This window comes from Macrosteles quadrilineatus, unplaced genomic scaffold (genome assembly GCF_028750875.1).
Source record: "Macrosteles quadrilineatus isolate MER2022 unplaced genomic scaffold, UCM_ALF_1.0 Scaffold_1__1_contigs__length_201487025, whole genome shotgun sequence".
Classification (NCBI taxonomy): domain Eukaryota; kingdom Metazoa; phylum Arthropoda; class Insecta; order Hemiptera; family Cicadellidae; genus Macrosteles; species Macrosteles quadrilineatus.
The window spans coordinates 70,656,209-70,669,116 of record NW_026542594.1 but is presented as its reverse complement, the minus strand read 5'-3'; the positions used below and the strand labels follow the sequence as shown (position 1 = coordinate 70,669,116).

General features: G+C 36.1%; 1 protein-coding gene across 1 annotated transcript; it reads left to right on the top strand.

The window, feature by feature from the left end:
• Positions 1–9,918: 9,918 nt before the first annotated feature.
• LOC128997944 (uncharacterized) lies at positions 9,919–11,931 on the top strand. The gene has a single exon (XM_054423797.1). It carries the CDS (start codon positions 9,919–9,921, stop codon positions 11,929–11,931), a length of 2,013 nt encoding a protein of 670 aa, XP_054279772.1.
• The last annotated feature ends 977 nt before the right edge of the window (positions 11,932–12,908 follow it).

Genomic DNA, 12,908 nt, shown 5'->3' with positions numbered 1-12,908 from the left:
CAAATGCAGGTTTCATGTTGAAGAGATGCAATGTTGCCAGTTCGAAGTTCCAACCGTTTTTTGCATCATCTAGTGCTGACTGCTGGTGGTCGTGTCGTGGAGTGGATCAGCTTGACCTTGCATGTTGCGGTTGCTCCTCTGACTTAGACAGCGTTGTAGTTCTAGCTGTTGTCTGCCTAATGGCGATATATTTTCTTCTACTGTAGTAACTCTCAACTCACTGAAGTTAGTTGAGGTTATGTTATTGTTATTGATTTTGTCGGTGAGGAATTTAATAACTTTCAGTCAGTTATTCCGATTATTCCCGTACAAAAAGATCACCAAATACTGAAAAACTATCAGTGGAATAAAATAATCAAATCAATTTAGTTATTTACGTTTATGGCAAATCATACAATTGATAGGTTAAGTAATTTATAGAACCAATTTAGTTAAACTTAGGCCTTGCTAACTTGCAATTCATTTAATTAATTTGTAATTAATTCCAATAAGTTTTGTAATTAATTTTCTGTAGTTAAAATATTTATTATATCTTACCATATATTTGTTATATAAAATATTGGGTACAGTTTCTTAACTGGGCTATGCTAATATATATTGAAACTATCAATTTGATTAGTAAACCTTAAATCGATTCGTTCACTGTCGGTAAGTTTGGTTGGTTAGGTTAGATTATTACAGTTTTATTTTAAAACCTATATAAGTAGGTTAAATATATTCATTACTAAGAGATATTCTCAAATGATGGTTTCAATCAATAGGTACAGGGCTATTAAAATTAAATATGTTAAGTTAAAAAAATCATGAAAAATAATCAATCTTATGCCAAGCTATTTACCTAATAAAATCTATACCTCATTGAAAGACTGATCACCCGCGATCGGGTGTCTCAGCGCAATACCCGACAAGACAAAAAGCTTCATTTCCCGAAGGTGAGGTTGGAAGTAGGAAAGAGAGGTTTTTCGTACTTTGGGCCTAAAATGTACAATGACCTCCCCTGTGACCTAAAGATGCTGGGTGTGCCAGCTTTTAGATCTAGACTAAAGAAAATGTATTTTTGTAAATAGCTAAAATCTTGTAAATAGGGGTATCAGTATTTTGTTTTGTCTTTAGTTTTAAGTTAGGATTAGTTAATTGACAAGAGTCATCCTGTAAAACAGTTTGTACTGAGGAGTTTTTGCTAATAAAAGGCATTTTTATTTATTTATTTAATTAGGTAGACCAAGTGAAACTATTGAAGTGTTTTACTTATTTATTTACATTCCAACGAACGGCTCCATTTTGATATGTGTTACAATTCAGTGTATTAACAAACAAGACTTACTTAAAGCTACATATACAATAAAGTTGAGTGAAAAAAAAACAATCAAAATAAACTAATAACAAACAAAAAAGAGAAAAGGCAACAAGATGGGAAAAAGACAGCGGTTGCAACAAAAAATCTATAAAAGCGTTACAAAGAATAACAATAATAAATTTGATTTGAGTAGATAACAATAATAGGTAACAAAAAATAAAGTTTTAATTCGTTAACAATACATAAACAAAGAAAGACGGTGTAGAGTTAACAAAAAAATTTAGGTTTTCAACAAGATAACAGTAGAAAGATAACAATGATGACTGAATTATTGAAACAATGTTAAATGTAAATGTAAACTAACTAAGTTAAATTACTACTTGGTCAGCATTGTACGTGTTATTAAATTTACAATAAGTAAACAAAAGAAACATCTTATAACACTTAAAACATACAGGGTGAGTTTTAAATGAGTTCCCCCCTACTTTTTTCTACATTTCTCAAGATATCAACTCCGGACCACGTCAGATCATTGTGGAGTAGTAAGTACTTCATTTTGACTGGGTATAAATTTTTGGTCGCCATCTTGGATCCGTCATATTGGATGCAAAGTTTTGTTTTCAAATGTAAAGGTAGGGTTGTGATCCATCATTTCAAATTAAATTTTACGCTGATTACAATGCCACAATTTCTTTTAAAATATCTTGAAATGTTGACTTTTTATAACTTTATTTTTAGTCCATTTTAACATTGTGCATTTAAAAACCAAGACGATTTAATCAAAAAATAGTGCTGGATAAAGATAAGTAACGCCACCAGTCATTGTTGACCTATTTTCACTTGGCTATGACGGAAGTATATTTTTCGGCTGCCATCTTGGATCCACCATTTTGAAATGTGATGAATTATTTTAAATATGAAGGTGGTGTTATGACCCATCATTTTGAATTAATTTCTTATGTTGAACTCAATGCCGCAATCCGTTTTTCATTTTCATATTTAGTTTTTGAAATATTGACATTGTAAATAAAATAATTATAATTTTTCATCAAGGAAGCTTGATAACAAAAAATGGATTGCGGCATTGAGTTCAGCATAAAAAAGTAATTCAAAATGATGGGTCACAACACCACCTTCATATTTAAAATAATTTATCACATTTCAAAATGGCGGATTCAAGATGGAGGCCGAAAAAATACATCCATCACAGCCAAGTGAAAATAGGTCGACAATGACTGGTGGTGTTACTTATCTTTATCTAGCACTATGGATCAAGATTTTTTTAAACGAATTGTGGTCCCAACCCTACCTTTACATTTGAAAAAAAAACTTGTATCTAATAAGGCGGATCCAAGATGGCGGCCAAAATTGTACACCCAGCCAAAATAAAGTACTTACTACTCCACAATGATCTGACGTGTTCCGGAGTTGATATCTTAAGAAATGTAGAAAAAGAAGGGGGGGAACTCATTTAAAACTCACCCTATTTACTAATTATACTGTCTATTTTCTTGGCTATTCTATATACTGGTGCTGACGTGTAGTTTACCGTGTCGTAACACTTCGGCCCAAGTAACACTTCGGCCCAGTAACATTTCGGCCCGAAACCCTCAGATGTGGCCTGCGGTCCAACTCTCTACCTGCCCACTAGTAACACTTCGTCCCAACAAAATATTTGACAGGTTAGGTTAGGTAAGATTCCACCGATTCTCCGTCATGTGAGGTCAGAGGATGCAAGGGGTGACGGTTGGGCGACATTCCACCAGAGGGTGGTTTGCAAAGTATACAGGTCATGTACCTCTTACTACCTGAACTGCGTTCCTCAACCCTTGTCAATTTTTCGTCGGGCCGAAATGTTACTCCATTAGCTTATTTAATCATCTGTAAAAGCGAGTGGGACGAAGTGATACTGTTTTTCTAAGAAATTTGAGTTTGGCCGAAATGTTACTGGGCCGAAGTGTTACTATATCTGATGAACTCTTGAGTGGTTTTATGACTGTTTTGGTCATATAATGAAAAGGTCATTTATTTAAAAAATTTAGCTAGTTTCATACATTTGAATGGCTGAATTTTTTATGATGAGTTTTTAAATTCTTCCCATACATTTTTTACAATTCACATTATGAAATTAGAGTAGTAGGCAACAATTGTAGGCCTATATATTCTATTATAACTTTTTTATTACTTATTTATTTTGTTAATAGTTAAATGAGGCATGTCTATTCACTAATAGAGTCAACCCCTCTTAACCAACATCGCATTAACCGATAATCGGATTATCCGCCCTTGATTGTAAAATATTACAGTTTTTTTTAACCAACCTTGCTTCGTGAGCAGTTCGGTTTAACCACCACTTTCTAGGACTCTCGGGGATTTCCGCTCCCACGCTTATCTCCACAGGATGTGCCTAAGAATAGTTTTTTTTTTTTTTTTTTTATTCATCCCAAAAATATTGCATGTTGCCAGTTTGTTATCAAGCACAAGCACATCTGATTTGTTATCTGTGCGGCAAAATCATAGATTGTGTTACAATTTTTATAGCTAATTAACTGATCGCTAGAGTAAACGAAAAATGCAACTTGTATGGAGGGCAGGGGATGAAGGATAACAACTCCAAGGTCAAGATAGTTTCTGTGACTGGAGCCTCCAGTGAGAGGCCATAAATCATCCAGTGTGTCGTAACAAAATGGTGTCTAGTTTCTTCAATTTCGACAATAAGTTCTGTACTGTATTACGATAGATTTCTAAATCATAAATTAATATTAGGCTAAAGTACCAAAGTTATTAAAATAAGCTTTTTCTATAGACTCTTGCCTACAAGTATAATTATACCACTTAAAGTATTTGACTTAACCGTATTTTGTGTTTATTTGTGATTTTTCTATCAATTAAAACAAAGGAGGTAAGTGTAGTTTACTTTATAAATAATAATGTAATCACAACTTAGAAATAATGGGATTACCAGTTTTAACCAACTTTTTGCGTTATCCGACTTAGGTCCGTTCTTATTAGGGTCGGGTAAGACGGGTCTACTGTATACTGCAATTATGTAATTTAAATAAGCTAAAGGACTGTTGTCTTGCTCAAATACAGGAAATTTTTTTATCTTTGACCGACTGTCATTTTTTTACCTTGCTGTTATTTTGAGCCCAAAATAATTATTGTGGAACTGTATTCTACTAATAAAGAACTTCAAGCTGATGTGCATTGATTGACCTATGCTTTCATAATTACTTTCTTCCGGCTTCTAGCGCGCGCATAAATCACAGGAATCTTTGAACAGCTGTAATTTTTTACTCCATTGTCCACTTGGATTTGGTTTGTGGCATTGTGAATTTTTTCTGACTCCTGATGGGCCCCCATCAAAGTAGCACTAAAAAGTGAACATAACATTAAAAAATATTTAAAAAATGCATTACACAGTTCCGGGACTTTTCAAACACACAGTATATATAACTAGAGGTCGTCCGAAAACTAGACTAAAATTAAATAATCTACAGTCTTCTCTATTTTCACCCAATAAACATGCGATTGTAATTTCTACCATTAGTTTTCATTTTCTGTTTATGTATTTTGTGCGATAGGCATAAAAGAAGATCAAAGATAAAAGAAGATAAGAACATAAAATATGTAACAATAGCGGCGACATTTACTGCAGCTACGAGTTTGCTCAAGAACAGAATTTATGTGGCAAATCACGAATTTGAAAATTCCCTGTTGAAACACAAATTTGCGCATAATGTTTTTCAAAGTTTTCCTGTGAGTGGATACCTTGTATACAGAATGTCCCGTAAGTAAACAGCAAAACTCCGGGAAATGGTTCTATGGGTCAAAATAAGTCGAAAATAAAGAATAAATTTTTTTCCAAAATCACTTCGTTAACCAGATAGGCCTATTATACGCAATTTTGTATTTTTTAAACATTTGTTTTCTTTGACGTTTTTTAACCGATCTTTATGAAACTTGGTATTTACTTTAAGGTAAACAAGACTAGTGTTAGAAAAACAAATCATCTTGATTCAATTCAAAATTTCAAAATGGTGGCTATTTTAATTTTTAAAACTTAAATTACTCAAAAACGGGAAATTTTATGAAAAATGCCAAGAATACTTTTATTGGGTTAAAAAGGCTAAAATATTCCTGTTAGACCCATTTTACCACTAAAAATCGTTATATTTAAGCCATTTCTTATTCCAAATTTTTGAACTTGGTATTATTTGATAGGAAATTAATAATGCTAAATATAAGTATTCATGACATCTTTTCATACAATTTGCCGTTTAAGAGTAATTCAAGTTTTAAAAATTAAAATGACCACCATTTTATAATTTCTCGCCGAATTAAGATGAGTGTTTTTATCTCAGACTGGTCTTGTTAACCTTACCGTACATACCAAGTTTCACAAACATCGGTTAAAAACGCCAAAGCTACAAATGTTTAAAAACAAATACAAAATAGTGGATATCTGGCCAACAAAGCGATTTTGGAAAAAAATTATTCTTGATTTTCACCTTGTTTTGACACATAAAACAATTTCCAGGAGTTTTGCTGTTTAATTACGGGACACCCTGTACATGAATAAAATGACACTTACCAGAACGATTTTAAACATAAATTTTTCCCTAACATAATATAGACAGCAATCAAAGATGCTGCATGTTGATAAGCGTTAAGCAAAAACACGTCTATGACGTATACAAGGACGTTGGGGGAGGGGGTGGATCGTAAACGTTGCGAAATAGAATGCTACGTGATGCCGGCAGACCACTCATGAAAGCGCGTGGGGGGTGCGTAGCCTTGGCGCTGAGAAACCAGGCGATGTGGCAACGTTGGAATGACTCATCTGCAGTTGGTTCACACAGAAAGTGTCAAGTTCTTGATTTATATGTTTGTCGGGCAGACAAACACACTTTTACTATTGTCGGGGCTATTAACACACTTGTATGTTTGTCGGGACATCCCGACAGTCAGTTTTAAGGTTTTTTGATATTTAAATGGAGTGTAAAGAAAATCTACCTTTACGTAGTTAATGTACGAACAGCAGTGGGTACATAATGCTGTTTGGTTCAAAAGTCCCGACAACTGTGTTTATACAGGTGTCCCGACAAATATTTGTAACCGGGGATGTGTGTGTCTGGATGTGTACAGAGCTAGGGACTACACCTTTGTTCTCTGCATTGCAACAAGTCGGTCATCTCACGCTCCCCCGTCGATCTCTATCCAGTCTGTTCCCAGCTACCACAGTGATTAGACTATTCGTGGCTCTATTAAATTGAGTAATTTATCCATCGCGAGTTCGCGCTTTGTGTCATCATTGGATCATCACAATAATTATTGTAAGTATTTTATTATTATTTTATAAAAATGTCTATTAATTATAAGTGTAAAGACCATTATTAGAAGTGAACTATGATTATTAAATATCACATTGCAAACTACGTTTAATAGTATTGATATATGTAAGCATTTTATTATTATATTTATAAAAATAATCATTTTAATTTTGTGAAGTAGTAGTGGGAAAAAAGAGTATTCCATACAACTAATTATCAAAGATAGTATTTAAAGTGATTACTACATTTACATTTTATGCATTAGTAGTGGGGAAATGGAACATTCCCACCCGTCACATTAAATATTAAAAATATGTCATTGAAAGTGATTGTACATTTACATTTTGTACATTAGTAGTGTGGAAACAGACATTTGATCACGTATTAAAATTATCAAAGATAGTAATCAAAGTGACTACTACATTTCAATTTTGTACATAAGTAGTGCGGAAACAGACACTTCATCACATATTATAATTTAAAAAAAGTATTTCATGTAATTACTACATTAAGACTTTTGTGCATTTGTAGTGGGGTAACATACATCTCCAGCTATCATGCTACGTATCAAATTTAGTATTTAAAGTGGGTTTTATATAAAAATGATGTTTATTTACATTCTGTATATAAGTAGTGTGCAAACAGATATTCCATCACATATTAAAATTTTCTGTTGTACTAACAGAACAAACATATGTGTGCAATAGCATTGGGGAAACAGGTTATTTAGTCAGTACACTAATCACATTTCGATGATTCAGATTATGGAGAGTGTCCCAGAACGACCATATGTGTGCGCCATTTGCGGCAGCAGCTTCAGGCTAAAACAGCATGCTGTTGAGCACGTCAGGACAGTTCATAGCAACGTCAACGATTTACATAATTGTCCCGAGTGCGGTCGTGCATCCAATCGGCGTAGCAACCTCCTACGTCACTAACGAACGGTTCACGCTCCAACGCCGGCAGCATGCACAGTACCTGCGTCTAGAGTAGGACCATTGCCTGAACCCATACCAGGACCATCATCAACCCCATATACAACACCACTACAACCAACAGTTCAAGATGAGGAGATCCGTCCATTAGGTATGTATTGTTTTTCTTTGTTTTACTATCCTTATCTTTGGTATTTACTAACAGGTATTTACATTACAGGTTTGATATTTACATTATTAAAAAAACCCAACAAACTACTTTTAGAAGTTGATGTACTTATATATTTTGTTTCCTAAAACAAACTAAATTATATCCACTAAAAATATTTAAAAAATCCTAAACTCTAGTAATTTTTTTTACCTAAAAACCAAGTGAAATAAAGATTATTAATATATCATTTATATAATATAGCTAAATATAATTCTGAAACAGTAAATGAAATTAGGCAAAAAGAAACATGTAAAATAATCATTTATACTTATCCGTCTGTGTAATATGTGTACTAATGTTTTTCAGGACTATTCGTGTGCGAGACATGCGGGAAGACGTTCTAGAGGAAAGATAATCAACAACGTCATACCCGATATCGCCGCTGTCATCCAATCGAGCTCACCTCAGCACTACCAGGCTTCAGTGGACTACAACCTCCACCTTCCCAGCCCCGTCAACGTCGTCATCCGGAGGAGGGGATGACGATGAAGCACCAATCATTTCATCCGACCTGGCATCTGAGGGCTTCGCAGAAGTCGAGACTGCATTCCGCGGGCGGTTAAAGACATACCGTCTGATTGAACCTGTCGATGAAGCCATCACACTTCAGGAGTTCCTCAACAATGTGCGTGGTCAGGTAATCACACTCATGCGCAATTTGTTAGCCATCATTCATGCCCTTAAGGTAAATCTCTGGATTGAATGTGAATTTGTTAATATTCACGGTGAAACATGTAGGCGAGTATTTAAAACCTGCAGCGTAGTCCTGCTCCAAACATCAGATGTTAAAGAAATATGTAGGGAGTTTATTCTGAAACTTCTGTTGGAAAAGGAGACATGCGAGCTACGAGGATCGGGATGGAGCTTTGTTAGGGTTATGACTATGGAAGTGAGAGTTAATGTTTATAATCCTCTCAGAGGTAGCTCCTACATCCCACTGCCACAGGAAATAACCGCAAAAAAGCCGTACTTAATGTGCTGAACGATGCAGACGAAAGGTGTTTTGAATATGCCATTTTATCCAAATATATAGACAATCCTTTCCGCGAACAACTTCGTCCAAATATGTTAACTGCAGAGGTTCGTGCAACAGCAAATTTAAATTTTAATAATATTGAATTTCCAACAAAATTAGATCAGATCCGCACGTTTGAGCGGAACAACCCTGGCGTTAGCGTAAATGTGTACGGTTTGGACAGTAAGAAGAAGAAGAATAAGACCAATGGTAGGACTGAAGATAAAACATTTGTATATCCACTCCGTGTCGTCGACCAAGAATTGGTTAATCACTTTGACTTACTATTTCTGACAAATAAAAGCACAACGCATTTTTCATTTATTAAGGATTTTGAGTGGTTGGTAACTAATCAGTTGACTCGTCGTAAACATATGATTTTTATATGTAAACGTTGCTTTGCATATTTTGACAACCAACCGACTAAATTAGGGCTCATAGGGGCGGAGCGATTAGAAGAACATAAACGCTACTGCTCAAAACACACACCACTGAGAACTGACCTTGCAGAAGAAAAGGAAATTAAATTTAAAAATTATGAGCAAACTCAGCGTAGTCGTTTTACGATATACGCAGACTTTGAGTGCGCACTTGTACCACACGAAGCTGACCAACCTATCGAACCTACACCGACTATAGCGCCGCCTGTTTGGGACCCAGCAGGTAATAGAATTGTAGGGGGAGGTCAGAAAAATGCAAATGCACTTAATAATGTCAGGAATATCCATACACCGTACGCATATGCTTATTACATTCATGACGACCAGAGGGATGTCAACGATGGTGACGCTGATGATGACGACCCAGCCTGCACTACGTTCTCCAAGCTGCGACTATACCGAGGTGAAGATGCCGCTAATCACTTCATCAACTCTGTACGGGATGACGTGCGGAAGATTGGTGACATCCTCTATGGACATCGGATACCAAATGATCCCCCACAGTTAACACCACAAGAGCAGGTAATATATCAGCAGTCCACAGTATGCCATATCTGCAAAAAAGAGTTTGGCCCTGCTGGTGAAGACAATAAGATGAGGGATCATCAACATTCACCACCATAAAGGTTCCGAGGAGCGGCACATCGATTTTGTAACCTCCGATACAAGGAACAAGAACAAGTGAACATGTACCTGCATAACCTATCCAACTATGATGCATACTTTATTGTCAGAGAGCTCGCAGTGGATAAAGGTGATATTGATGTGCTCGCCAACACCGAGAAAAAATACATTACCTTTTCGAAGCGATTCAAACATCCGGGAGCAGGTCGGAGGAAAAGCATCAAACTGCAGTTTGTCGATTCATACCGACTGATGTCAAAATCACTTGCAATATTGGCATCAATTCTTCCTGTTCATAGAATGAACATAACAAGAGCTCGCTACCCGGATCAAGAAGAGTTTGACATGCTACGTAGGAAAGGCATTTTCCCTTATGAGCATATTACATCACAGGATGTACTAAACAAAGAAATCCTACCACCAAAACAGGTTTTTGGAAATAATTTGACAGATGATGATTATGCGCATGCTCAACGTGTCTGGACCAAGTTCAACTGCACAACACTCAGACAATATGCTGACATCTACCTACAAACAGACGTACTACTGTTGGCAGATGTATTTGAGGGGTTCAGGGAGATGTGTCTAACACACTACGGCTTGGACCCAGCACATTATTTAACATTATCTTCATATGCGTGGGACGTCATGTTGTTCAAGACCGGCGTGATACTTGATACTCTTCAAGATGTAGATCAGTATTTATTTTTTGAAAAGGGTATTCGAGGTGGACTAACCCAATGCGTCACCAGACACGTCACCGCAAACAATAAGTTTACCAGGATGGAAAATAAAATTGGTGATCGAAACGGTCAGTGCGCATCAACAAGTGAAGAGAATGATGATGATACATTTTTAATACACAATGACGCCAATAACTTGTATGGATGGGCAATGTCTCAGCCATTACCTTACGCCCAGTTTGAGTGGCTATCACGTGCGGAGTGTGATGACTTGAACATTGCTGACATTCCATCGGACGGTGAGTATGGTTATGTGCTGGAAGTGGATCTGGAGTACCCGAAGGATCATGCCATTCATGATAAGCACAGTGGCTTACCATTCTGTCCAAAGGTGCGAAAGGCACCAATTTATCAATTACCATATTCATCGGATGACATCACCAACAGCGGTGCGGGAAGATCCAATAAACTTACGGCCACACTAACGGATAAGGAAGAATATGTGATCCATCATCGTTACCTCCAACAAGCTATGGAAAATGGACTACGTCTTTGTCATATCCACAGAGCACTCCGATTCAAACAGTCGCCGTGGTTAAAACCGTACGTGACACTGAATACCGAACTCAGAGAGCGTGCCAGCAATAAATTTGAAGTTGAGATGTTTAAGCTGATGGTAAACTCTGTCTACGGAATGAGTCTCCAGAATGTGAGGAAACATCAAAATCTCAAACTGGTAGCCTCCCACAAAATTTACACAAAGTATGTGGCCAAGGCAAATTTCAATGACAGAGTTTGGTATAACGAGAGCCTGGCTCTGATTCAAATGGGAAAAGTGCGAATTGTACTAAATAAGCCAGTATATGCAGGAATGTGTATTCTGGACCATAGTAAGAGATGGATGTACGGGTTTCACTACGACATGGTAGAACGATACGGATTAAATAGAATACGGATGACGTATATTGACACTGATGGGATTATTTATGCTATCCGTACCAGAAACGTCTACCGCGACATGATACAACACCTCGATGACTTCGACACTAGCAACTACCCCAACAATCACATCTGCTATGACGGAAGCAACGCAAGAGTCCTGGGAAAGTTTAAGGACGAAGCAGGAGGAGTCACTATCAATATGTTCACAGGGTTGATGGCTAAACTATATTGTTTTGTTTTCGGTAAGAGTTCTTGCTCTGTGGGTAATGGAGATGATAACGACGATATTGGTGCGCCACCACCTGTCAAGAGGGCAAAGGGCGTTAATCGTGATGTTGTTAAAAATAAATTGACTGTTGATGACTACTTGGACTGTCTCTATAACAAAACTTGTAAGAGCACAATCAGCGGTTCCAAAGTAGGCATCATATTATGTACACAGTCGTGGTGAGGAAACGATCCCTGGCACCATTTGACGATAATAGGTATGTCATGCCAGAGGATGGAATATCCACACTGCAATGGGGTCATTATGCTATACCCCCCAGAGCACCACCATTGACCGTAGCACCATTTTTACAAGCACCGATGGAGTTGGACGAAAATTAAATTGTATAGGTAACAAGTCGCATGAGTGTGATGTTTATAGGGCGTTTATGTGTGTGATAAAACAATAAACAGTGAATAGACACTTTGAAGATTATCATATTATAATAATATAGTTAATAGCATTCAGATTTATGTTACAATTCAATTTAATAGTGATATCCTTATAATTTGTTGTATGATATTTTCATTTAAAGTTTACGACTTGGTCCCTGAACTCACGCTTTGCTTTACAGTAACATAATTTCAGAATATTTGCTGTAAGTAATCTATATAATGTTTATATTTCTGAATAAAGTTAATTGATTGATTGATTGAATATTTTAGTTATGATTCTAGTCCTTGTTCGATATTTTTGTTTGTTTCTGTTAATAAACCAGACACATTTTGTGTAACTTGTGCGTTATATTTTTTATCCCATCAACCTGTTTTGAATAAAACCGAATTTGTAATTTTCACTTGTAAAAATAATAAGGTAACTTTAAACTATAGGTATAGGTAAGTATAAATTATAAAAGACATTGATTTTATAATTGAAAGCTTTTTATTTGAAATAAATCATACACTCTCAGTACAGAGGGATATATTCTTCATTATACAAGAATATTGTTACTTTTGCAAATCTTTTTTTAGGTACAATTGAGTAAAGACTTTTTTATGATTCCATCATTTTGAGCAGTCGAAGTGTTGTCAAAAAGGTGAAAAAAGTCCATCATCTTCATATTGTAGTGAGTGGTACGAAGATACAGGTACAACAGACAGTAGTGAGCGCAGACAGAAGAGTCGTCACTTTGGAGGCGGTGATCATTGTAGATGTAGCGA

Coding starts and splice junctions, on each gene's coding strand:
- LOC128997944 (XM_054423797.1), top strand. CDS start 9,919: ATGTACCTGCATAACCTATCCAACTATGATGCATACTTTATTGTCAGA.